The 24,864-nt window shown below is 39.3% G+C and overlaps 2 protein-coding genes across 2 annotated transcripts in view; both read right to left on the bottom strand.

Annotated features, from left to right (window-relative positions):
• asic2 (acid-sensing (proton-gated) ion channel 2) overlaps nt 1–15,368 on the bottom strand; it is a 243,554-nt gene extending 228,186 nt beyond the window's left edge. The window contains exons 1-2 of the mRNA XM_056752708.1: nt 14,930–15,368; nt 13,455–14,065 (exon numbers count right to left, since the gene is read on the bottom strand). Coding sequence (XP_056608686.1) covers nt 13,455–14,048 — 594 coding nt within the window. The 5' untranslated portion in view covers nt 14,049–14,065; nt 14,930–15,368. The remainder of the gene's footprint in view (nt 1–13,454; nt 14,066–14,929) is intronic.
• A 3,464-nt stretch (nt 15,369–18,832) lies between these two features.
• hrob (homologous recombination factor with OB-fold) lies at nt 18,833–24,479 on the bottom strand. Its single transcript, XM_056753046.1, has 10 exons — nt 24,315–24,479; nt 24,097–24,150; nt 22,905–23,807; nt 22,384–22,467; nt 22,059–22,196; nt 21,502–21,610; nt 21,138–21,223; nt 19,974–20,093; nt 19,557–19,755; nt 18,833–19,199 (listed from the first exon to the last, which is right to left on the bottom strand). The coding sequence occupies exons 1-10, from the start codon at nt 24,342–24,344 to the stop codon at nt 19,141–19,143; spliced, it is 1,782 nt and encodes a 593-aa protein (XP_056609024.1). The 5' UTR covers nt 24,345–24,479; the 3' UTR covers nt 18,833–19,140.
• Between the last annotated feature and the right edge of the window lie 385 nt (nt 24,480–24,864).

Below are 24,864 nucleotides of genomic sequence, written 5' to 3'. Positions count from 1 at the left end.
CTGCATTAAAAAGTAGCGAGATACATTATGTAGGGTTGAGACCCACTTTGGGGTGTTGAAGTAATATTACAACGCTTTATCTGTGCCTGACATAGTGTAATAAAGAGAGCCGGGCTGTTTACGAGACAGCCGACTCCTGTGAGACAGCTGTGTCCTGGATATAATAAAACCTTTCTGTGTCCTTTCCAATGAGCTCCGCAGGGCTTGTTAGAACTATCAGGTAAATGTTCTTCATGCGACATATTCTGATAAAGTCAAATCTTTAGTTAGTCTTTGGTTATGTCTTCCAATTGCATTCAAATTTTTGCAATTATTGTGCGTTGTACACAAACAATCTGCCTGCAAACACAGCCCTCTAAAGATTGATGTTTAGGTTTATTTTAAAATGGGTCATTCTGCAACACATTAGAGCCCAAATCCCATCAGACCATGCACAGTGCAATAAATCTGTGGGTTTTTGCAGCACACACGTCTGCGGCCTCATGACAATGCTCATCACACACCCGCAATCGCTGCACCACCGTACAAGGCGTTTTGAAGTGCTTTGGGTGGATGCGGGGGTGAACGGGGGCTCCCCTAACAGCACAAAACAATAGTCTAAAACACTGCCCACTACACAATCTTTTCACCCCGTTTCATCACCCTGTTCTTTACTGCTCTCCCCAACTCTTTTCTTTGCCTTTTCTCTGTTTTCCTTTGTATAATTCCAGCAGAATGACTGTAGGAGTCTAGATTGCCTGTCTACTTGTCGTGTAGAAAGAAAGAAAATCTTTTGGCTCCGTTCAATCAGTTCTCCTCTCTCTCCTGTTTCTGTGAAAAGGTTCTCTAAAGACTGAAACTACTATTAAGACAACCTCTCGTCTTTCTCCAGACGCAGCCCATTCCTAGCACATCACATAAATGCGTTCATTGTCTGACACCCCCAAAATTAAAGGCTGTGTTGTGAAATAAGGATTCACATTTAATTTCACATGACAAGTGCAGAGGTTTGGCAAGTGTCAGTAAAACCCTGAATCCATAGTAACTGGATACATTATTCAATATACTGTAAATTGGGACCACACCTGGTCTGAGGAAGTAACTAAAGATGTTCCTCAATAGCATCTCTTCCTTGACATTCATACCTCATGCTCTTTTAAGCCTCTTTTACATATCTTGTCCTCCCTAAAGGTTTTAAAAAGTTGTGTGGGGAACGTATCCAAACCCCTTAAACTGATAATGTGTGTGAAATTACAAAGTTCACAGTGTTATTTAGTTCTGATGTAAATTTTGTTCAACTCTTGCTATAACACTGCATTAAAGGCTTCAATGTACTGAGTTTAACAGGATTATTGGTATTCTCAATTCACACATACTCATCATCCCAACATCCCATCAGCCCCTTGCTGGAAGTCCGACTGGTTGTTTATATGACAATGTTTAGTTATTATATTTAGTTCTAGGGATGCACTGTTATGTAAAACATAATGATAATTGATCATTCTTTATCATTCGGAAGCTGATGACTGACATACTGCCTGATGTAGAGTATCTGAATATGAATGATAAATATAAATTAGATATGCACGATAGATTATTGGCGATAATAAAATTTAGCCCGACACATTATAGCTGATAAATTATAAATAATTTCCATTTGTTAGATGCTGTTCACAGTTAAAACACAGTACAGCACTATCCTTCTGTTGTGATCAGTCAATTAATCCTATTAGCAAACATTGTTGATGTAGGTACAGTATGTAAACAGTATTTCTAAATTTGTAAATTATAGAAACAAAAGCACATTGCTCAAATCAGATGAATGCTTTCTGTCTTGAGACCTGTTAGACTTGTGGCTATAATTTGTTTATTAAATAAAAAATATACCAGTAAAGTTTGAAGGTTAAATCTTTTGCTTGTGTAAAGTGGGCTTGGTACATAATTGTAGTGCAGTGAATGTTTTCAAATAAAAGCAGTTCGGCCACTTTTTGCCTTTTGTTTCAGTCTTATGGAATTTTATATTCATATTAAGATACTGTATTTTGGCCAATATATTGATTATATTTAAATTATATATTAATTTACATATCGGTACATCCTTAATATGAATTGGAAAACGGACAACTGCTTTTAAAACATTGAGTGCAGACAACAAGGTAACATTTAGTTTTTTTTTTTTTTTAAATCAAGTACCGAGCCTACTTAATATTAGTTAAAGATTCTTTTGTATAATTTTGTATAAACAGATTGTTAAATTATAGGTTTCCAGTGCAAAACAGAAACATGTTCTAAATAGCCGCAAGTCTAACAGGTCTCGAGACAGAAAGAATCCAAACATCAATCTGCTTCAAACAATATGCTTTTGCTCCTAGGGTTTACACATTCATAAATGGCTGCATACTGTACCTACATCAACAATGTTTTGCTATAACAATAAGTGATGATCACGACATCACTGTGATTTTAACTGTGAGCAGCATGGACCTAAAGTTGTTCAACCAGAAGAAATGATTCACAATTGATTGTCTTTAATGTATTGGACTGATCTTATTATTGGGCCAATAAAGATAACATTAAAAATGGCCATTTAACGTCCGACACCGATATGACAGATTATTTATCGTGCATCCCTATAACTACACACTGTATTTAGTATATATGTAACCCCAGACAACAAAATCAATCTTGTGGGTCAATTTTATAAATATCTAAGCTTTCTATTGATGTATGGGTTGTTAGGATAGGACAATTTCTGCGGAGATACAAACGTGTAAAACTCTGGAATATGAGTGTGCAAAAAATATAAATATTGAGAAATTTGATTTTGAAGTTGTTAATCAGAGCCATCCAAAGCAGGCCATCCACAAATTTTTCATATATTTAAGGTTCAAAATTTACTTGTGTAAAGTAATTTAATATCCTTGTGGAACATGATCTTTACTTAATATCCTAATGGTTATGCCAAAAAATAAATATTTATAATATATAAATACACCCATACACCCATACAATGTATTTTTGGGATTTACTAAAAATGTTCCTATGCTACTTAAGACTGGTTTTGTGATCCAGGGTTATAAACTAATTATTCAGTGTACTTTTCTGACCACTGTAAGTCATTATTTTCCTCCAGAGAATTACATAAAAAAATTCATTAAAGAACCGAAATCAGAAAGTGAAAATCTAAATCAAAATCCTAAATTCCTTCAAATTCCCATTCCGCTTCACAGAGCAGTAAAAATATTTTTATCAACATAATTTCTTCAGAAATTATAAACCGTACAGAGGGTAGCAGCGTACCAATACAAGTGATTAAGAGAGCCGAGTATAATCTTAAAAAATTTCACAGTTTGAAAACATTTATGTTGTGCACTGAGTGTGACGCAAAATGATCAAGTTAACACAAACTTAAATGTTTTATTGCTATAGCTTAGTGAGGGCTTTACAGCATGCTGAGCTTTAAAAGAAAGCACTAAGGACAGTATTTTATTTAGATCGGATCTCCACAATCTTAACTGTAAACCTATTTTGTGAGGCGATTAGAAAAAACCAAAGAAGCATTTAGAAAATAAAAGCATGCAGCTAGATCAGTCTACCTCACTGGAAAGCTAAAAAATACTCAAACAAGTGAAGATTTTGATAAGCCATAGTTATTCAGAGAGGCCAGGCAAAGGAAATGTTAAACTCAGATGAATGAGGACAGCGTGTTCCTGAATGGCACATCATCAGGCCATCATCTTCAAATCATCAAAGTGATCATCAAAGTCTAATCAGAGCCTGATCACACACACACATACAACAAACACTAGCATGTATGAAACTACTAGCATGACAACGCTGCTGAAACAAGGGTATGAGAATGTAAAATTATTTTCAGCTAATGTATGAAATGCATTTTATTTACCTTCTTTTGTAAACTTAATCTCACATTTCCTCTTACAGCCACACACACACAAGCATATAAAAACAAATAGGATTTTCTTCTCACAGAAATCAACCAAAATATCAGTTCTGGCAGGTCACGTGAGTCTAGCTTGCATCCGCCGAATAATCATACAACACATACTAGACTGCGTTCTATTTAAATTGCCTTTCTCTGCTGCTTATCAGCTGCTTAATCCGGCCGCACAAAAAACCCACCTCCATCCCCATCTCCTCCATATCTGCCTGTATCTGTGGGATCATTTTAATTTAATCCTGTTACGGATCATGAACTGTTCTAGTTCCCCAGGTGTGGGTAAATGTATTGCTGCACTCCCGCTCAGGCATACAGTTTGCCCAGAACAGTTTCATTCCGCCAACATTAAATATTGCTATTGTTTAAATAGTGGTCTTGACAGAAATACTATTGTAAACCATTGTAAATGTCAAAAAATAGATCGCTTTTCGATAATACCATAATATAACCAATATGCTACCTTATAGAACCATTATATTATAGTGGCAGGCAGGTTTTCCCGATTAAACTGAACCGAGTCCTTTATACAGACAATAGAAACAAGTGTTTTGTATTTATCCCAAACAAGTGGTTGAAGAAGCACAGAACATCTGCTGATACAGGGGCCACTTTAAAACACAATTTTCACAAGTAAACAATAGAAAGCTGTTGAGAGAATGAAGCAGAAGAACATCTGCACAAGGCTCTCGAGAGCACTAAACTTTAAACCAGGATCCAGCATTCTAAACCCTGTCTATAGATTTCCGAGTTACATAAACCTAAATGCACTCCTGAGCATCCTCCCTGAGCTATCTACACCAGTTCAGTTCGCCTTGCAAAGATTAGAATCCCTTTAAGCAATTATCTGATACAGTCAAAGTAAATTTTAGTAGGGCACTAGAACAATAAACTCTGGATCTTGTTTAACAGAAAGAGGAGGTCATAGAGAAGTCAGACAACTTTTTAAGTCCAAAAAGTCACTTAAATACAACATAGGGGCAAGTCCAAAAGCTCATCCCGTTCCTCTGGCCCAGAGTTGCCTTTTTCCAAACACACAGAACTCTTCAAATTTTCCAAATTGACAGAATCACACAGCAGTGAGATCCCTGGATCTAAGTGAAGATTTAATACTCAAAGCATCAGCATATTACAGATTAATCCCAGGACTCCAGTGAGATGAGAGGACACAGCGCCACATTTAAGTCAAAACCACAGAGAGCGCCACAGGCAAGCACTGTGACTCACTACATCAGAAATACACGATCGAAACTGTATAATTATGGAGTATTGTTGTGGTCAATAAATAGTCATGCAGCGATTCAAAGAGAGGGAAAATGTTGGCCAACATTGTGCTGCACCGGCTGTGCTCTCTTACGCTTTTTATTGAAGTGTTGCATCGTGGGATGTGAAGGGACACTTGTAGCTGTCATTTCTGACGTCAATCTGTGTTTATATATTCTCTTTTAAAGAGTTTTGTTGATGAATAATATTGCTTGTTGGGATAGACTGTAGGCTCTCCTGTTTTTGCCAAGTTGTTGATATCTAGGAAAACGACAAAAAAATTGAACTTAAAAACAAACAATCACAAAAAGACAATGTATAACCCACAATTTATTAAAATAAAAAACTGCATTGTGGGCCAACTGGTTGAGTTTCTTTGAAACCATTATTGTCACTGCAAAAATATTCAGGTAGTCTATAACATGAATGGAAGTCAAAAATATGATTTATTTAATATGACAAAAAATTAGGGTTTGGCTGGTAGACGATGCCATCGTCCATCGCCGATGGCTGAGAGACATCACGATGGTGAGCCGGTATCTTGATTCCAACAAATGTTTCACTTTCGTCATGTGACTCTCGCTGCTCTGTGCTGGAAATCGCTATATGAACAAATATGAACATGGCTGGGGCATATAAGCATGCGCTGTACAGACTGGCCTGACTTTATAACTGTGAAGCTCGCACTGTAAAAAGAGGACTCACAGTTTGCGCAAGACCCACCTGACTTTAAAGTGTATGAATAATGATGTGTGTTGTAGCCCATGCTGTATAGAGAAGATGCATATCTGCACAGCCCAAGTTGTATAAAGACGATGCATGTCTGCACAGCTCGCATTGTATGAAGACGTGCCTCATTTTATAACTCTGGCACTGCCATCGTCCATCGCGATGTTTCACTGTAGACATCGTCCGATGATAATATAGACTTTTCTCTGCTTGGAGATTTGATTCATTTTATTATATGATTTATTATAGACAGGGGACCAGCTGTGTATGTAGATAGAAAAAGCTCACTTTAAGGTAATAAAAAAATAACACTGGATTATGTAAGGTCTTCATACATCTCTGAAGACATAGTTATGCATATTATATTGCATTGCTGTCAATAGTAAACATTACACATACATACTGTACATCCATACATTTGACCTTTAAAACATTTACTGTAAACACCTAAAACATCACTGTTGAAAAATTGAAAAATTGAAAAACACTGTATTATAGAAATTCCACTATAAAATTTACAGAAACATTTTGGTTTTTAATATACAGATATAAACCGAAAAGTCACACTGCAAATTTTTTGTGTGAAATAACAAATCCTTGTGATGATGACTCATTCGTTGCATTCTCTTTCAGAGCCGTTCATGTCAGATGGTCTCGACCCAAGTAAAATTACTTTCATGAGCTATTGCTGTAATTTAATAGGAAAGTACAGTGATAGGAAATGATGGAGAGGAATGGAGGGGTACGATTCGGAAATGACCAAAGGCAATACATCAACGCTGCGCAATAAGACAGAGAATGTATATCAGTCACCGGCCCACGTCTCCTACTTGACCCACTGAACAGATAATCTTCTCATCAGCATGCCACAGAACTCCACAGAAAGCTATAAATTACAAATCTCCCTACGCTTGCATGTTTTTTTCATATTTGGTAAAACTGATTTATGTTTGGATAAAACACATGCCACATTAATCTGTCTCTATACCTATCACTCAGATTTATATTAATTATTACAAGGATTGTAATATTATACCTCTGTTTCTATGGTAACGTTAACCTTGGGCACCAGCAATGAAACTTTATAAGACTAAAAATAAATTACCCAAGCTTGACTGATAGTAAATAGTAGTGGTGGGCATAGATTAATTTTTTTAATCTAGATTAAAATGGCTCATTTGAATTCTGCCGAAGACATTCAGAATATGTGTGCTACCCAAATAATGACTAAAAGTAAGTCTTTGAGAAAGGGTTTCTCAAGCCAGGTGGCGCATTAGACCAGGGGCTCATCTCCTGTTTCCAAAATGCATCACAAACTGCTTGAGAAAGCTGTTCTGCTGTGATAATTGGTGATGAAAATTAAATTATGTTCAATAAGATGAACTTGTGTTTACTTCCGCATTAGCTAAGGGATGATTTGCGTTTGCGTTTAGGTGGTACTTGAGACTGGAAGAGCTCCTACAGTACATTTACATTTAGTCATTTAGCAGACGCTTTTATCCAAAGCGACTTACAAAGAGTGAGGGAGCAACAAGCGATATGTCATACAGGAGCCATAATACATTAGATCTCAATACAAAGTTACTGGTTTCAACTAAAGCTAGACTAATTAATGCAAAGAGCCAATAGACCTACTTGCTGCGCGAATCGCGCGAATGAAGCCCTGGTTATGAGATGATGAGGCGGCTTCTGCTTCCGCGAATGACACGAATCATGCGAGTTGAAAAATCTCGTTCTCGCCCCGTACAGTGCAGTTAAGCTGGTATACATCCGCGCTAAAATATCAAGGTGAAAGTCATCATAGCTTGCGTAGTATAGACCCAGCTCCCAACCCAACTTTGAGAATAGATTAACGGCGACATTTTTTTTATCGCGCGATAAGAGTCTCACTGCGTTAACGGCCCACCACTAGTAAATAGTAACAACAGCACCAGTGTTGGGCGTATATAGTTACTAAATAATTATTTAATGTAATTTAATTATTTTTCCCTTGAAAAAGTAAAGTATGGTTTTACTTCTGGTCTAATTGAACTTAATACTGTGTGTAAAATATGTGTTTGCAATAGCGGAATTGACACTAAAATCCAAAGTCTAACCGTCAAATCCGTGCTTTTATTTATCATTATTTGTAATACTTTGGACAGTTAATAATATTACTTTATGTAGTCTTATATTATTTATTTGAATGAATTAAAATGGTCGTTTCATGTCTATCCTTGAATCACTTAACTTATCAAGGTTGAGATAGGATATAGGCCCGGTTTTAGAGACACGGATTAGGTTACAACAAAACTGTAACACTGAACAACACCCATTCTTAATGCCAAAAAAAGGGAATGAAGCAAGACCGCTTACTGACATTTTCGTCATTTATTTTTCATTTTGATTCCATCGTCTCTGAAGGGAAAGCACACAAAACCCATGTTTGACTACAGAGAGCACTGAATTGATACAAAGACAGCATTCTTCCTCTACGTTTGCTGAATGCATGTTTTCTGTTCTTTCCTGTCACACTGTTAGCATATATTAACACCTACTCAACCAGCCCACATACAGGACTTCAGGAATCGGGCAGACACAATATACACAAAATCCTGTTTGTGATCTCATTGCTCACAAAATCGGCTGCACGTGAAGAATCTCATCAGGGAATACCATAGCAGACTAACCTCTGCCTTTGATATCTGCAGCCTACACAGGAAGCACTTATCTCTAAATTGGAGAGAATCTTCAAAGTAAACCAGCGTACACAGGCATTTGATGTCTTGGCCTATCATCGCGCGATAACATAGCCTGCCGTGACGAGAGAGGGATGAACCTTATACTAGTCGTGACGGGCGATTCGGTAATACAGATGAGATGTACATCTGACTCATGGGATAATGGTCTCTATCTCTCTTTCCTGGTCCCTCTCTATTTATAATTCTGTGAATCAAAGCTCAAATCATTCTGTTCTATTCTGAACATTTTAAGAGTTCTGTATAGAAGACTGATTATTTATAAATAGTATATATATTTACAACACACTGACAAATTTAACCACAAAACAGTTGTATTAATGCTTAAACTGATAGTTCACACAAAAGTGAAAATTCTTTCATCATTTACTCCCCCCTTTTTTTCATATCAAACCTGTTCGACTATATTTCGTCCATAGAATACAAAAGAAGATATTTTGAAGAATGTCGGTGACCGAACAGCGCCAGCAACCATTCAATTCTATAGTGTTTAGTCGGACACAATACCAATGCATGTGAATGTTTTCAGTTTGAAAATAATCATAATCACTGTGTTGTTACTGCATGCTATTGTCTGCTATTTACTCTATATCAGGACTTGCCACAATATGACTAATGTGATTGAATGTCAAAGTTGTCACAACAAACATTAAAAAACAATAAAGATGCCGCATAGCCAAAATCATTTACTACATGAGATAAACAATATTTCTCATATTGAGATGTGCACATTTCTGTACATCAGAGAAAGAAAAAAAATCAGTGCCTCCACAACAAAGTGAATTACTGACTCGCAATTCAAACCTCCAGACTTACAGTATGCATATTAATTTGTTTAACATAATGCCAAACATTGCAACCACTGATTAATTTTGTCCCATTTGTGAGGTGTGAAGGTTCAGCAGCACATCTCTCGCGTGGGCGATTCCAAGCGTCCCGTTATAATTATAACAGGGAAACAGGTGTAGTCATTTTATGGTTTCTTTACCAAACTCCTCATCATTTATAACCTACCTATACTTTATCAAGCAAAACAGAGCAAAATAAATCTTTGTCTTATGCAGGCCTCTATTAACACACCCAGATTTACATTGTTGTAATAAAACTAGAAATTACATGAAAAGATGAAACGAGTATCAGGGAGCACAGTATGGCCATAAACATTGAACTGAGCAGGCCATAGTCTAATATAAAGAACCCTGCACTAGAGAGAAACAAAGATCAAAGAGAAGAGGTGATGGAGATGGGATGATATAATGAAAGGGTCTACAAAAACATAATAATATATTTTATTATCCAGAATTCCTTTGTATTTGTGTGTGTCTCTTCATTATTTTTTTGATACCAAACTTTTAAGGGGTCACGTATATGAAGCGTATGAAAGAATCCTTTAAGGTTTTATAGAGCCAGAGTGTGGTAGCAACTTTACTTAGGCCACGTTTGCCCAACGGAAAACAGAAATGTGTTTTTCTTAGTTTTTATTTAAGTTTCATGTAAGCATTCCAACATTGTCAAAACAATCTTGCTGCGTCCCAATTCACATACTTAAACTATGCACTAAATGTATGTACCGTTTTTATTATGGAAAAGTATATACATTTTATTGTGTGGCAAAACAATATGCACACATTGGGACATACTAACAGGAAACAGAAGTGGCCGTTGTTGCCTATACAACATTCTGGCCATTAACTGTCACACACATCAAAAAACAGCTCTTAATTCCATTTAAGTATTTATTCACTCATTGTTGCATATGTACTGTTAACTCTATAGTTATATTTATTAATTTAGTGATGCATCAGTTATTTAATTTTATTAAAGTTGTGTGTAATACTAGCCGTTAGAGTGTGCATCATTCTGCACTTCCAATTTCTACGGGAAGTAGTAGACCATCCGGGAATATTTGGAATACTCTTTTTAACATTCTACAATTTGGGACATACTAATTATATTTGCGAATACTATTTAGGTATACGAACTGGGATGCAGCAACTGTGTTGACACGGATTCACATAAACGCCTGAAAACACTGTATTATGCATGCCAGGCCAGTAGATAGCGATGTTAAGAAATATGAATAAAAGTTAATAAATATGTTGAGTACGGTAAACACAGTACTGGAAGCCGCCATTATTGTTTGGGGGATACTCACACATGTCTAAAGACTGAACACGTAAAATGAGCATGACATCAGGATTTTTACAGGTTTTCAGTTTACACAGCCACATCACTGCCGTTGTTTCCAAAAACTCACAGTTGGAGACCTGTTTTTTAACAGTTTGTTTTAAAAACAGCCACAACGTATCAAAACGTTTTAGTTTTCAGTTGAAAACGTTTTCGTATAAATGCCCCCCCTCCTAATAAGGCCTACATTTTTCACCTGTGTAACAGTACAGTAACTCATTATAACATGAGTTATCCGTCAAATGAACCTCCCCTCTGTCTCTCATAAATAGTCTATAAATTAAGCAAATTAAGTTCTGACAGTTTATTTCTCAAAATGAACTACTCAAAACACCATTCTTGATTCAAATCCCTGTACAAATTTTGCTTGTGAACATTGTACAGTTTGAAGTAAAATACTGTGATTCATTATGTTTCTGACATTCGAGAAAAACTGTGTTATATAAATTGTAATTTAATGGAATTATCTGTTAAAATGAAATCTGTCACCTTAATTGAGATCCTCATTAGTTTTGTGCCAGATACAGCTACATATCGCAAAATACTATTTATATACCCTGAGAGTCATTTAAAGTAATACTTCCATAAACTGCTATAGTGTAATTATATTCTGTTTGTCGCAAATGTGAAGAGTAGCTAACTTAACAGCTCTACTTAACAAAGAGATCCAAGAGCAAGCAAAATCATTATAATGCCTCCCTTCTGAAAACAATGACTCACTCGATACATGACCAATGACAAGGAAAAGCAGCATTAAACAAAAACCAAACTGTTACATAAGGCGGGTGTATCCCTGTATGTGTGCAAGTTTGTTTTAAACGTGCGTGTGTGCGCAGTTAGTACCAGTGAGAGCACACGTGTACCAACTGAGGGCGAATAAACAGACCTCAACCCCTGAGGAGAATAGCAGAACTCCAACTGAGTATCACACCAGCTATCAACCCTCATCATCTCAGGCAGTCAGTGGTGAGAAAAACACACATCTGCGGCCAGCATTAACATCTCCAGTAAGACACTAAACACCACTTTAACCAGTCACACAATACCCCACAATGATGGAGTGTTCCTTTTTTGATGTGTACAACCAAATGGCTCTGTCTCCCAACCTGCAAAACAAACGCGAAGGCGGTCACAAATTATAGTCGGCTGGAATTCGTTGGGAAAACACAGTTTGATGCAGTACTCTGTGCAGGTTTTGGGGATATAGGTAAATGCATATAGCAGAAGGAAGGACTGGTCATATGGAAATGTCACAATCCAATAAAAGCCCAAAGACTTCTTCTACATCACTATATATAAAATGCACATTTGTAACATTTACAGTGTTAACTCAAGTGTGCATAAAGTCACACGTCCTTGCTTCCCTTGAATCACACACATGCTGCTTGGAATGTTCTCAAGTTATGTTGAGCCTGAGATAACACATATCATCAGGTTTTACACAAACTCTTGAGTAAAATATAGCAAAAATAATACATCCTGACACTCAAACTGTTATGTGGATAATATCATTTGTTATATTAAGTAATAAAACAGAAGCATGTCTTTATGGGACATCACAAAACATCAGCTGAGATAAAGTCTGTTTTGAATCCTTACAAGTACTGTAGGAAATAAACATATTATTACAGATAACCAACTCATCATGAGTGCATCACATTACAGAAGTTTGGACTGTTGGCTGAACATCTGATGCATACGGCACACATTCTAGGAAACACTTCAGGACATTCAAAGTCATCATCTGATTGGGTTGATTATAAGAATTTCCAGAAGACGTACGTGTCGCGTTCTTTAACAACACAAAGCCATCCGATCCACTGACGCGCTTACATCGGTTGCTACAAAAATGCAACACGATCGACTAAACACTAAATTCTTAAATGTATGCGAGATGAACAGAATAAACTGTTAAATATTTGTTTCGTGCTGTTAACTCTTGACACGTTTGTGAAAGTACACCTTTCTGTAGCTGTGGGGACACTTCTCCACGCCTCTGAACGTGACGCAGCACAAAAGAAATGTGATGGCTTGCTTTACCTGTCAGTCCTCTGGCCTCTTGCGACCAATGAAAGCAGCCAAAATACCAGACCAAAGTTCCCAGACCTTCAGTATGTTCAGCTACGCAAAACTACTGAAGAGTACACTAAGACCTTATCTACACCGGATGCGAGTGGGGCTATGCGACTTGACAAAAGACAGTACAACCTATTAAGAACAAGGCATATGTCACGCCGCATCCAGTGCGGACAGAATTTCGGATTATAATGGGCTAGCATCGGTATAGGCATGATGTTGCAGTTAGAGTGCAAAGAGCTGTCTGGTCCAGACTAACTTTCTCTGCAACTCTTTCTGTCATATACAGATGGAGAGAAGCTTACAAAAGCAGTAAAACTGCTCACTCCACAGCTTAACATCCAGAACTTCACCATAAGCAACAATCAATACCTTAACGTCTTTACAAACCTACAACAAAGATTACAAATACACAGACTTTAAGGCTCACAGGTCTGAGCCCACTACTCTTTGGTCCAGAGAGGTGAAATGCACACCTTCCAGAATATCAAGCCTTAGGTGAAACGAAGCATCTTGCAGATACTCACGGTTTTGAAGTCCCGGTGGCTGCACTCCTGGCCCTGGAAACGGCAGTAAAGCATCATCTCCTTAAGGTCGTGACCCACTCGCTCTGTGAACTCCAGCATGCTGAAGGCCTTGGGCCGGTAGTTAGTGAAGTTGGATTTCTCTGTGAGGAAGGCCAGCACGTGAGGCTCGGCCAGTTGCGGATCGGGAATCTGCAGGTGCACGTCCAGCAAGGCCAACAGCTCCCCGGCGTGGTAGAGGTCATTCTGCGTGAGCCGTGTAAAACGGTAGGCGTTGAGATTACAGACGGTGACGGCAGGAAAGACCAGGCTCCCAGAAACCACAGCGTCCACGCTGGTGACTTGAGGGTAGGACAGGAAGTAGGCCAGCCGCTCCGTGCTCTCCAGGACCAGCAGCACCAGACTGGCCAGCAGGGCGGCGCCCCAAAGAAGCCGGCGTGAAGCAGAGCGATGGGAGGAGGAAGAGTAGGGGAAGATGAAGCGTAAACCGTGCAGCGTGCTGCTGTGGGTGAACGACTGCCAAGACGACGGGCCTCCCATGCTCCTGCTCTCGGTCTCACGACTGGCTTCGCTTCCACAGCTCTCCTTCAGGTCCATCGCTGACACGCACACACCTGCGGGGAGATCAGCACACAGCGTTTGTCAGTCCAAGGCACCTTCTGGCATCTTATTCTGTCCGTTTTTCACCTCATTAGAGTTTCACAGCCACATCAATAATATATCTCGAAATACAACGTTTCATCAAGCAGCAGGTTTGACACAAACATGGAGAGACACTGTGGCACTGTAAGGCGCTGTGAAAAATGTAAACTGAACGTCGACACCAGATGAGAGCGGATTATGTAATGTGAACCCCACTGACCGCTGTAACATGGTCTTGCAGAAAGAATGAGAAATGGATGGATGGAGACAGGGAAGGAGGAACGGTGTGGTTATTTCAAGACATACAAACCAAGGTAAACACACCCCCTGAAACCATAGCCAAACTGTCTCCTGACCAATCAGAAACAGAGGGTCCATTGAACGCTACAGGTCAGAGCTGTTCCTATACATAAATATCAGAGTAGACCAGAGAGCACACACACAGCAGATAACTGTGTGAAGCTGAAGAGATCTCGCTCCAGTTAAGCAGTGTAAGAGGGTGGAGATGGAGTGGAAGATGCTGCCCAAGGGTCTCCCTCCTCCTCCTCCTTCGGTTCAGCCCTCCAAATGCCAGGATCCTCCTCTCTCTCCATCACCAGCCTCTTTTTTTCCCATCCAACAGCCCCTCTCCATCACACCATCTGTCTCTCTCGCTCTCTTCAAAGGTCTCTCTAACTTTCCTATTTGTTTGTGTGATGTTTGAGGAAAAATAAAGATGACTTAAAATAAAATCTAACACATTTCAAACTATCTCATCCCCTTTTAAATAAATAAATAAGACATGCACGTGCAAACACACACACGGTCGACGGACATCCAATGGCAATTCTAAGCACCTCACGTGCAGTCTAACGACACAACATCCCGTCGTGCATGAGTGCCTGCACTGTGTGTGGGTGAGAGAGACAGAGAGAGACTGGGAGGCGGGTCGTAGAAGATGATGTCTGTCTTTGATCCCGGGTCCGCGGAGTGCGCGAGCGCGAGTTTCTCCCAGTCCCGGCGCTTTCCGCTCTAGTCCGCCCCGACCAACATCACGCGCTTGTTTTCTGCTCCTCTCCACGCCGACAGCGAACAACAGCTGAACCGGTACAGATGTGAAATACGTCTAGAGGGAGAGACTCAGGAGATGCTGACTGAATCCCAGTCTGCGCCGTGTTCCCTCTCTCGCGCTCTCTGTCCTCTCTCGCCGCGTGCGCTCATACTCCTCTCCTCTCGGCTCAGAGGGTGATGGATGATACAAGAAGCAGATTGTGAGTAACGAATGGAAAAAGAAGGGAACACTCACAAAAAGGAGAGGAGGGGGAGGCAGAGCGGAGAAAAGAGGGAGGGGATGTCGACAGTTTTGTTCAGATGACAGATACTGTATTTCGTGCCCGGCGGGCAGCGATCATCACATGGCAACCTGTAATATTATAAACCGCGCGCGTGCGCGTGTGTGAGGAGAAACGTGCTTCTGTGTAATGCTTGCGTCTGCACAACATTCAAGTCACAAACGGATGGGGTGGGGGACAGAGAAAGTCAGAGAGAGGGAGAGAGAGAGAGAGAGAGAGAGAGAGAGAGAGAGAGAGAGAGAGAGAGAGAGAGAGAGAGAGAGAGAGAGAAGCTACAAGTGTATGCCGTAATGCAAGCAGACAGGAATAAAGAGGACAAGAGATGGAGAGGAAGAGAGCAAGTGAAGCTGTGAGATGAAAAATAAGATGACAGCGAGAGAAAAATTTGGAGGCATACGAGGATTTGCCACAAGAGGATAATAAAACATTCGAAGACCGGCTGGTGAAAAACGTAATGTTTATAAAAACGTAATTCCTCCGTCATCATACGCGAGATGATAATGGTACTTTGGGCATTCTCGTCTGACAGTCATGCAGGGAGACTTCTGAACTGACGTCCTCTGCTCTTCGACACATTTTTCACGCCTCATCTGGCCGGAGCCGCCAGAGCGCATTAGGAGAGCAGAGCCTCAAGAAAGAGACGCTTCCGTGAGCTCTGTTCACCTCTCATAGCTCCACACAACTCACATATGAAAAAACAAAGTTCCTGTGTTACGCCAGACCATAAACAACTTTTTTAGGTGGAGCAAATATTTTTAGACCCGCTTTCTCGGTGTATTTCATTGCCCTTATCACCTATTCTCCCCTCATCAGTCTTTTTTCTACACTCTTTCATTTCCCCATTCCAGTCCCCTGATTTTCTCATCCGTTTCGGCCCCGCGTACGCAGACGTGAGGAACCGAGCAAGAGAACGAGCAGAGGTAATTTATGAACCCTGCAAATACATTTACACAGAGTGAGCCACACACAGCTTTGATTCAAGGTGGAATAGGCGCACAGATCAATAGGCAGCTGGAGGTTAATACTGAGGCTATGACAGCATGTGATGATTGACAAGAGAAGAGACACACATATGGCTTACTTGAAGGAAAATACTTACTGCCATTAACCCATTGGTCAGGAACAGTGTTTTCATAATGTGTGAAAAAATTATTGTGGTTGCCAGAAAATCAATAAAACATAGGGGTACAGTGTTTCGGCCATGAAATGAGATAGTTCCCCCAAAAATGAAAATGTCAACATTTATTCACCCTCTTGGCATTTCAAACCTGTATAACTTTCTTTCGTTCGAAGAACCAAAAAAAGATATTTTGAAGAATGTTGGTAACCGGCACCCACTTGGTAACCGGCGTTGTTCGGTTACTAACTTTCTCATTATCACTTTAAGGGATGGAAATTTGGTATATCAACCATACCCATAAAAATATTACAAATGGTAAAATGAATAACATCTACACACATACAGCTATTTTCTTCAATTAGCTATAGGACAAAGCTAACAAAAACTTAGAAATGCATCCAATTAGTCTGCCATATCCAGTATTTTCTTTGAGAGAAATGGTCATATCTGAAGCATGCAGCATTACAACAGGCCCTGCAGAATAAGGACTCAAATCTCTCCTATGACGGCTATAAATTCTATACTAGTACAAATCCTAAATTCTAGTATTTCTAACTGACAGATTTTTGGAGATTTGGTGCGTTTAAAATGGCAGGATAGAGGGTCAGGTGTTGAAGGCAGTACAATCAATGCTAAAGACTTGGGCAATTGATCATTGAAGTGACTCAATATATAACAATGACTACCTTTTAAAACTGACAAGGAGACCTTACGCTGATTAAATCTGGCTACCTTTCAAGTGTCGATTAATTAATTGAGGCAATTCGCCTAGTCCTAAAGAAAAAGGCAGAATGGAATTTGTGAAGTAATGCCTTTAAGGACTGAAGCTAAAGACAGCAGAAGCACATTAGACTCAGTAATGACTCGCTAAACGTGTTTCAATGGGACTCGGATTATTAGTTTACGTCGCCCCCTAGCGACAGATTCGGAAGCTGCAGAACGCGTTCACTGCAGATGCTGTATCTGTTTCTCTTAACCACAGCGCGGAGACATCAACAGACCTGAAAGGGTGGACTGAACATTATTTAACGGGATGGTATGAGCATTAAATTATGCTAAAATAACATCATGTTTTTCATGGTGTGATTTTTATAACATAATTCAAAAGGTTTTCTGTTAGAAAGGTTGAGTTCCACTACTGTGATTCTAGGGCAGTTGTTCTTAAATATTTTCATTGTAAGGCCTCCTTTGTGTGGGGTGCATCCCTTTGTCTCCTCAGACAAGCAAACATGCCATTAAAAGCCACTCACTCACCAGCATCTCTGTGACACTCACTGATACTGCTGACAGCTGTAGGTTCTCCAGACTGTTGATGACTTAATGAAGTAACAGAGACGAGACCCCTGTGCCCTGTTAACTCCAATAATGAGCAAAGTTTAAACATAGATTACCCATCCTCTGGGTCCTGGATGAAACTCACATTAGTTCTCCAAGTAACAAGAGACATCTGTGACATGCTGACAGATAACATTTAAAAGACTGTCTTAGTTCTGAGCGCTGTTGTGACACAGTAGTGTACTTTAGGCTGTGTCGTATTGTAAAAATATCTCAAGAACAGCTTTATTAAGGTTTGAACATACACACGAGATGCCGCTAATTTAAAGCGTTTGAATGAAAAGCTGAAATGCTGTATTTATAGTCACTGATAATGGTGCAATACAAGACGAGAATATGTGACCCAGGACGACAAAATCAGTCTTAAGGGTCAATTTTTTGAAACTTAGATTTTTACATCACCTGAAAGCTAAAGAAATAATCTTTCTATTGATATATATATAATTGATCTTACCTTCCTGTAACCTAAAGGATGAGAGAGGATAGATTGAATATTTAACCAATTCATTATCAAACACAATATGTCAGGGAAGACTGAATAAATAATCACGCTTCCACAGCTTTTTAATGCCTTGCGATGAATAAACCTCACCTACGAAATCAATAGTACAATTAGCAACACACTGTTGTGACAGCAAGGCCAAGAAAGCATTAGCACAGAGCAATTCAATAAGTCTTAAAATGAATAGAGATGATTACAAATGTAAAATTGTGAAGATATAAAGTAATGCTAACCACTCAGGAAGTCTTCCAGTAACCCATTGGAAAGCTTTTAAACAGCGTGAACAAACCCCATTATGGCAGCCACTCTGCTCGCATATCAAAAATGACAAATAATGCAATTCGAGTCCTTTAAGGGTGAATCCAGCTGGCTTCATTCTTAATGGCTGATAGAAATTCATAAGAAAACTTGCTGTTTTGATTAGTTGTTTCAGCATGAAATGAACATTGATCTGTGCAGACATGTTCCCCACACTTGTACAAAACCAGCTACAGGAGCATGTCGCATTTGTCAGCAAGACACACAACCACTCAGGAAGAGAACACTTTACGGGTCTCATTGGGTATTTATTGCTTCAATTTATGCATTAGAGAAGTGATTTATGTACATATTTACAAACGTTTAAACAAAACCTGAACAAAAGTGTTGATTAGCGGGTGTTGCTGTTTTCATGTGTTGTGTTCAATAGTGTGTGGTTAGAGTATGTATTAATAGCATACATGGTCTACTGCTAACATTGTTTTTAAAGTGATGGTGTGTTTAAAGTTCTCCACCATATGACTCCACGGGTAACTGCCCGAGCAGCTCGTCTAGATCATCTTTAGAAGAGAAAAATATGCAAACAGATTAATACTTAAACCACAAACTCAGTTCAGAAAATCTCAAAGACATTGCTGTACTGATCAATATCATACCACCCAATGAAAAAGAAAACCCACTATCCCTAAGATTGATACAGCCATAAGATTTTTTCTAATTGTTTTAATTTTGTGTTAATTTGTAATTAAAATAATATGAAATGTTTGAATTTCAAATTACAAGAAAAGTGCATCACTGATATTAAAATTAAGAAATCATCATCTCAAATTATATAAAAATATCTTCCATTAAACATCCAATTGAATTCCTAGAAATTTAACTAAAATTACAATACTTCAACACACTCGATCACAAACCTGTGTCCCATGGTGTGTCCTCTGTTCGGCCAGACCCTTTCTGTGCTTTCTGTGTATGGTCTACACCAGCATCAGCCCTCTTTAACTCAACAGCTTTCTCACCCTCATCATCATCATCATCATCATAATCAAAGTGGAGCTCCATCTGAGAGACCGGGCCCCCCGCAGGCTTGGCGGGTTCGCAACAAGACGCAAGCTCCTGTGTGCACACCACAGCAGGAGCAAAACGAACACAAAAAATACAAAATTATCAATAGTTTAACTGCGCAGCAATTTGGAAGTCGAGAATCTGCTCAAAGCTTCGACCTATACACTGGAGACCAACATGTTAGGTTAATAGAAAAACAATAATTATAACTGGAGAAAGACCTTATTCCAAGGATGTCATCTTTAAATACACTGAAAAACATAACTCACCAGTGAAGGTTGGGATATCTGAGAGTTGTGTAGGACTCCATCAGGTGGATAAATCCTGAGAAGGTTATTGGGCGTAACATTCAAGTAGTGATTTCGATGTGATGGTGAAAACACGCCCACCTATGAAAGCAGACAAGAGAACAAGGGAAAAAAAGGGAAACAGGGTTATGCACAGAAGGTCATGATCCAGCTCCCAAAACTGTAATTACACTATACTGGGGAAGCCAACCTTAATAGGGTGCCACATTTTTACACAAATCTATACATCCATACAGAAAATGTGTGCGAACCAAAAAGATCAGTTGCGTTTAAATCAATAAATCACTCGCTACTTGAGTTATATAGTTTGACATACCGCTCGCTCAGAATACAAACAAGAAACCACCACAGAAGCACTACAAGTGAATCTCTAATAGGAAGTGAGGTGAAGTAGGTGAGTAGACTTTATGATCACCATTTTAAAGCACCTGTCACATTTATAATCCGATCTCTAGAAATCCAACTTTCACATTTAACCTGACTGCACGTTAGTGCATGAAATTATTTATTTATTTATTCTTTATATACACTGTATATATTCTATCTTTTTAATATACTGTATACATATGAAGTAACCTAGAAGATACATATATAAATGAATAAAACAGAAACAAAGTTCTTTGTTGCTTAATCTGTTGACATTTTTAATAGAACTTTAACTTGTACTTAATAAAACTATGGTTATCAGGTTGACTTGTAGGCTTAACTAACTATTATACAGTATACAATTATAGCTTCATTACAATATACAGTAGACATGGTTTCAGTGGCAACAACATAATCAAATTTAATGTGGCCTAAACTTCTTCTGGTATTGAGAGAAGAATCAAAAGCTGTTGAGTAGTTGTAATTCAATTAATATACAATAAGTTTAATATATATATAAATTAAATATTATATATACATTGTTATGTTACAAGCCACTAGCCAGACAAATAACCAATCACAGACCGGCAGTTAACTTGGGCCCAGGCGTGTGCGTCCGATGAAACAGTCTATTTTTATGTAAGAGGGTATTTGATTGTTACAAACGAAATCAAATTGCTAATTTCTCAAAAAAAAACTTGGTCATACCACCCACCCCATTGTAAACAGTACTGAAATATTAATGTCTAAAAGAGTTACTTGTTTGAGTAATAACACAGCTCCTGTCTTGAGCTCGCCTTGTCTCTCTTCCACTAAGCGCCGGTGAACAGTGCCCTGCATCTCACCTTTAGAGAGGGAAAAAAGAACTTTGATGAAACTAATAAAAGACTTGTGCTCAGTCAATAACCGGCTGATTTCAGATTCAGAACAGAAAGAGTTTATATGTGTTAGAGAGATGTGGTCATAACAACTGGACAAGAATCTGTAATCTTTTAGCATTTCTAATGTAAAAACGAATCAGCATCAAAGCAACATTTATGTGCACCTGCAATACAGCTTTAATACAGTTTACAAAAACAGCACAAATAAAAAGAGAGACGGTGCAAACACAAGTGTACAGTACCTGTGGGGTCTCTAAAAACAGCTTTGGCATCTGCATGCGTATGTGTGATGCTCTTCAACACAACAGCCATGTTAGGGACTTTATTCTTAGCCAGCTGCTTGAGCGCAGCCTGCAGGGAGAAGTGTGAGAGAAAGAGAACAAGTCACACGAAAGAACCAGAGAAAAACAAGAGAACGAGAGAAAAAACATAAGTTACAGTCACAGCCTCAAGGCCACTGGTAATGAATCAAATGAAAAGCTAATCAGCATTTGTCAGCCTAATGAATATTTAACACACGTTTGCCATTAGCAGAGAATAGTTATGACACACTGGGCAAAACACATTAAAATGACATTTATAATGACTTTAAGGTAACGGATGACAATGCTGATTAAGTTTGTGTTAATCATTGAGAGATTCGAGCGTCTTCATTAGTCCTGGACGCCATAAATAATATCCAAATATTTATTTTCAGATCCAGATTAAAAAATATATATCTACGGGCTAATATTGATGACACTAGCTCAGACAAGCCCATTTAAATACACAGCGTGCTCCAAAATCGAAAGCGGCTTACCTTGCGGAGTACCATGACAACACTGTAGGAGTGCAGGAAGCAAGAGGGGTTCCTCTCGTCCAATCCCATTTCAGTCTTCATAACTGCCCAAGGACCCCTGCTGAATTCATCTTCTTCACTCCCTTGAGAGCTTGAGACCTGTTGAGATGAAACGGACAAAACACCATTATGAGTATCACTGTCTCTGTGTGTGCGAGCATAAAATGGACAAAATCTTGGATTGGGAATAACACCACATGGGAATGCACAACTATAAACCATTAGTAAAGGCCGTTTACTGTTGTTAAGTGCAGAATGTAAAAGATGACGTATTGTATGCATTTACCTCACTTCGTAGACGAGCAACGGCTCCGTGTGCAGGGGTATGAGGAACTGACACAACAATGTCATCGAGGCTCTGTTCACTAACCTACAACACCGTAATAAAAACAAACGATAAAACATCGCTCCTTTGTTCACATTGTGAAAAAGCATAACAATCTCTTAATTCAAGGATAAATAATTCAGAACTGCAGAATTTTAACAGTACACAACACAATGTATTTTCAAAGGGATAGACCACCAAAAATATCGCAATTCTTTCATTTTTAACTCACCTTCACATCATTTTAAACGTGTATGACTTTTTCTGTAGAACCCAAAATAAGATATTTTGACGAATGTTGGTAACCCAACAAAACTGGCCCCTATTGACTTCCATTGTATCAACAGAACCCACTGAAATAAAATATCTTCTTTTGTGTTTCACAAAGAAACAAGTCACATAGGCTTTGAAAGACAAATGGTTGAAAACATAACAGTTGTTATTTTTGGGTGAACTATCCCTTTAAGTAGTGCTAAACCTACCTGTTGTGGTAAAGCACCTGCAGGCCCAGGGAAGCGACGCATTTGGGCTCGTGTCACTCTGCTCTGTGGTCTCTGAGGCGTCTTATTGGCTGCAGACACCAGCTGGACCAGGTGATTGGTCAGGACGGGCGTATTGAGCTGTCGAGGTGTTAATGTGGGAGAGGGATCAGGATTGGACACTGAGTGGAAGAGAGAACCCCTGGGCTGCAGGGGGGTCCTCGGTGCTGAAGGACCACCCCACCCTTGAGGCGACACAACTGAGGGTTTAGGAGTAACAGGTCTGGGAAACTGCGAGACTGTTGTCGCTGGACCCCGCATGAGCCTTGGATTCTGCATTGGGGTAGTAGGGTAAGACATATAAGTGGGCCCTTGCGCACTGGACGAGGGGTTGATTAAGGGTCGTGGCATTTCTGACACTGGGGAACTAAAGCTGCGAGAGGACACCGCCGGCGCTGCTCCACTAGATGCTGACGGTCTCATTCGTTTAGCGGGTGAAATGCTATCCAACGGCAAGTCTGACGCTGAATTCTTCTGTGGCTGAGAAACAATTTGAGGAACGCATTCATCCAGTTCATCCAGATCCACATCCCAGTCATCAAAATCATCCGGAGCTGGAAGGTCTCTCTGCGGGACACTGAGAGATGATGGGGGAGGGGGGTTTGTTTGGAAAGAGGAGGAGGGCTGCAGAGATGATGCTGGTGCTCGGAGAGAGGACACGGAGGATGATACAGAGCGATGGCCAGGGATGGAGAGGTCGCTCGAAGTTTTCACAGGTCCACGTGTTGGGGCACAGAGAGATGCTGATGTACCTCCCCCAGGGTCGGATGATGGGTTAGCATCTTTTATGAATGCAGAAGCAGATGTGGACTCTGACACACATGACCAATCAGCTTCAAGCAAATCCTAACAGTGGGGGGGAAGCATGAAGAGCAATGCAAAAATGAGTTCACTAAGGAAAATAAATGCTGAATGTCATCGCCTTCATTTTAGCTAAACGGATGTCTTGTAACGTCAGCTCTGTAAGTCATGGGTTTGATTCCCAGAGAGCAAACACACTGTGGCCTATAAATGGTTGCTTTTTATAAAAGTTTCTTACTTCCAAAACCGTAACAAACGTGTTATCTGTAAACTTAACAAAACATTGATAATATACATAATATGCAGACTGCTTTGAAAGTTATACAAGACAAACCTCGTCATCAAACTGTTCTCCGACGCTGAACAAGCCAGTCCACTGATTACAAGCCTGTGTCAATAAACAGAGAGTAACATTACAGCACATCGACATTAAAACCACATTAATTCGCCTTATTGATCACTATTCTATAAAAACATGTTCAATATATCCAAAACATCTTACTGACTGATATGTTTTTCACAAGCATGTTTCATGCTAATGTGTAATCTTACCGCGGCTGTCATGTCTGTTCTGTTAATCATGGATGCAGTTGTAAAACATTAATCGTTGTTAACGTTTTATTTTTATTACAAACGGATATGTGAAAACAAACAAACAACCAAAAATACTGCACTAAAAGTATTTTTACATCTCAGCGCCGCCACGTTCAAACGCAGATGGCGTAATATGTGACGTGCATGTGACGTGTGTTTAAGGGCGTGTTTAACATCGGTACCGTAGCGCCATCTACTGGATACTCTTGTCTCAACAAATCAGTTGTTCAGAACTTCACAGACTTGTGTAATTACTTGATTGTTACGTTTGAACCGCATTTTGAGCAATTGAACGATATTAACTATATTAAACACTGTACTGCCTCCTTAAGATGAATTGTATATATGTAAAATGCGTTTTGTATGCATTAACGTGAAAGCACTCATTTAGAGAAAGTACTCTTAGTGCATCAGTGGGGGGGGGGGGGGGGGGGTATTAATACGTGATTTATACATACAGATCTTTTAAGAAATCATAAGACCGAATTTTCTCAATTCTTTCTTGCAG

This window comes from Triplophysa dalaica, chromosome 7 (assembly GCF_015846415.1).
Source record: "Triplophysa dalaica isolate WHDGS20190420 chromosome 7, ASM1584641v1, whole genome shotgun sequence".
Taxonomy (NCBI): Eukaryota; Metazoa; Chordata; class Actinopteri; order Cypriniformes; family Nemacheilidae; genus Triplophysa; species Triplophysa dalaica.
The sequence above is the reverse complement of the archived record's forward strand: the minus strand, read 5'-3'. Positions and strand labels throughout refer to the sequence as shown.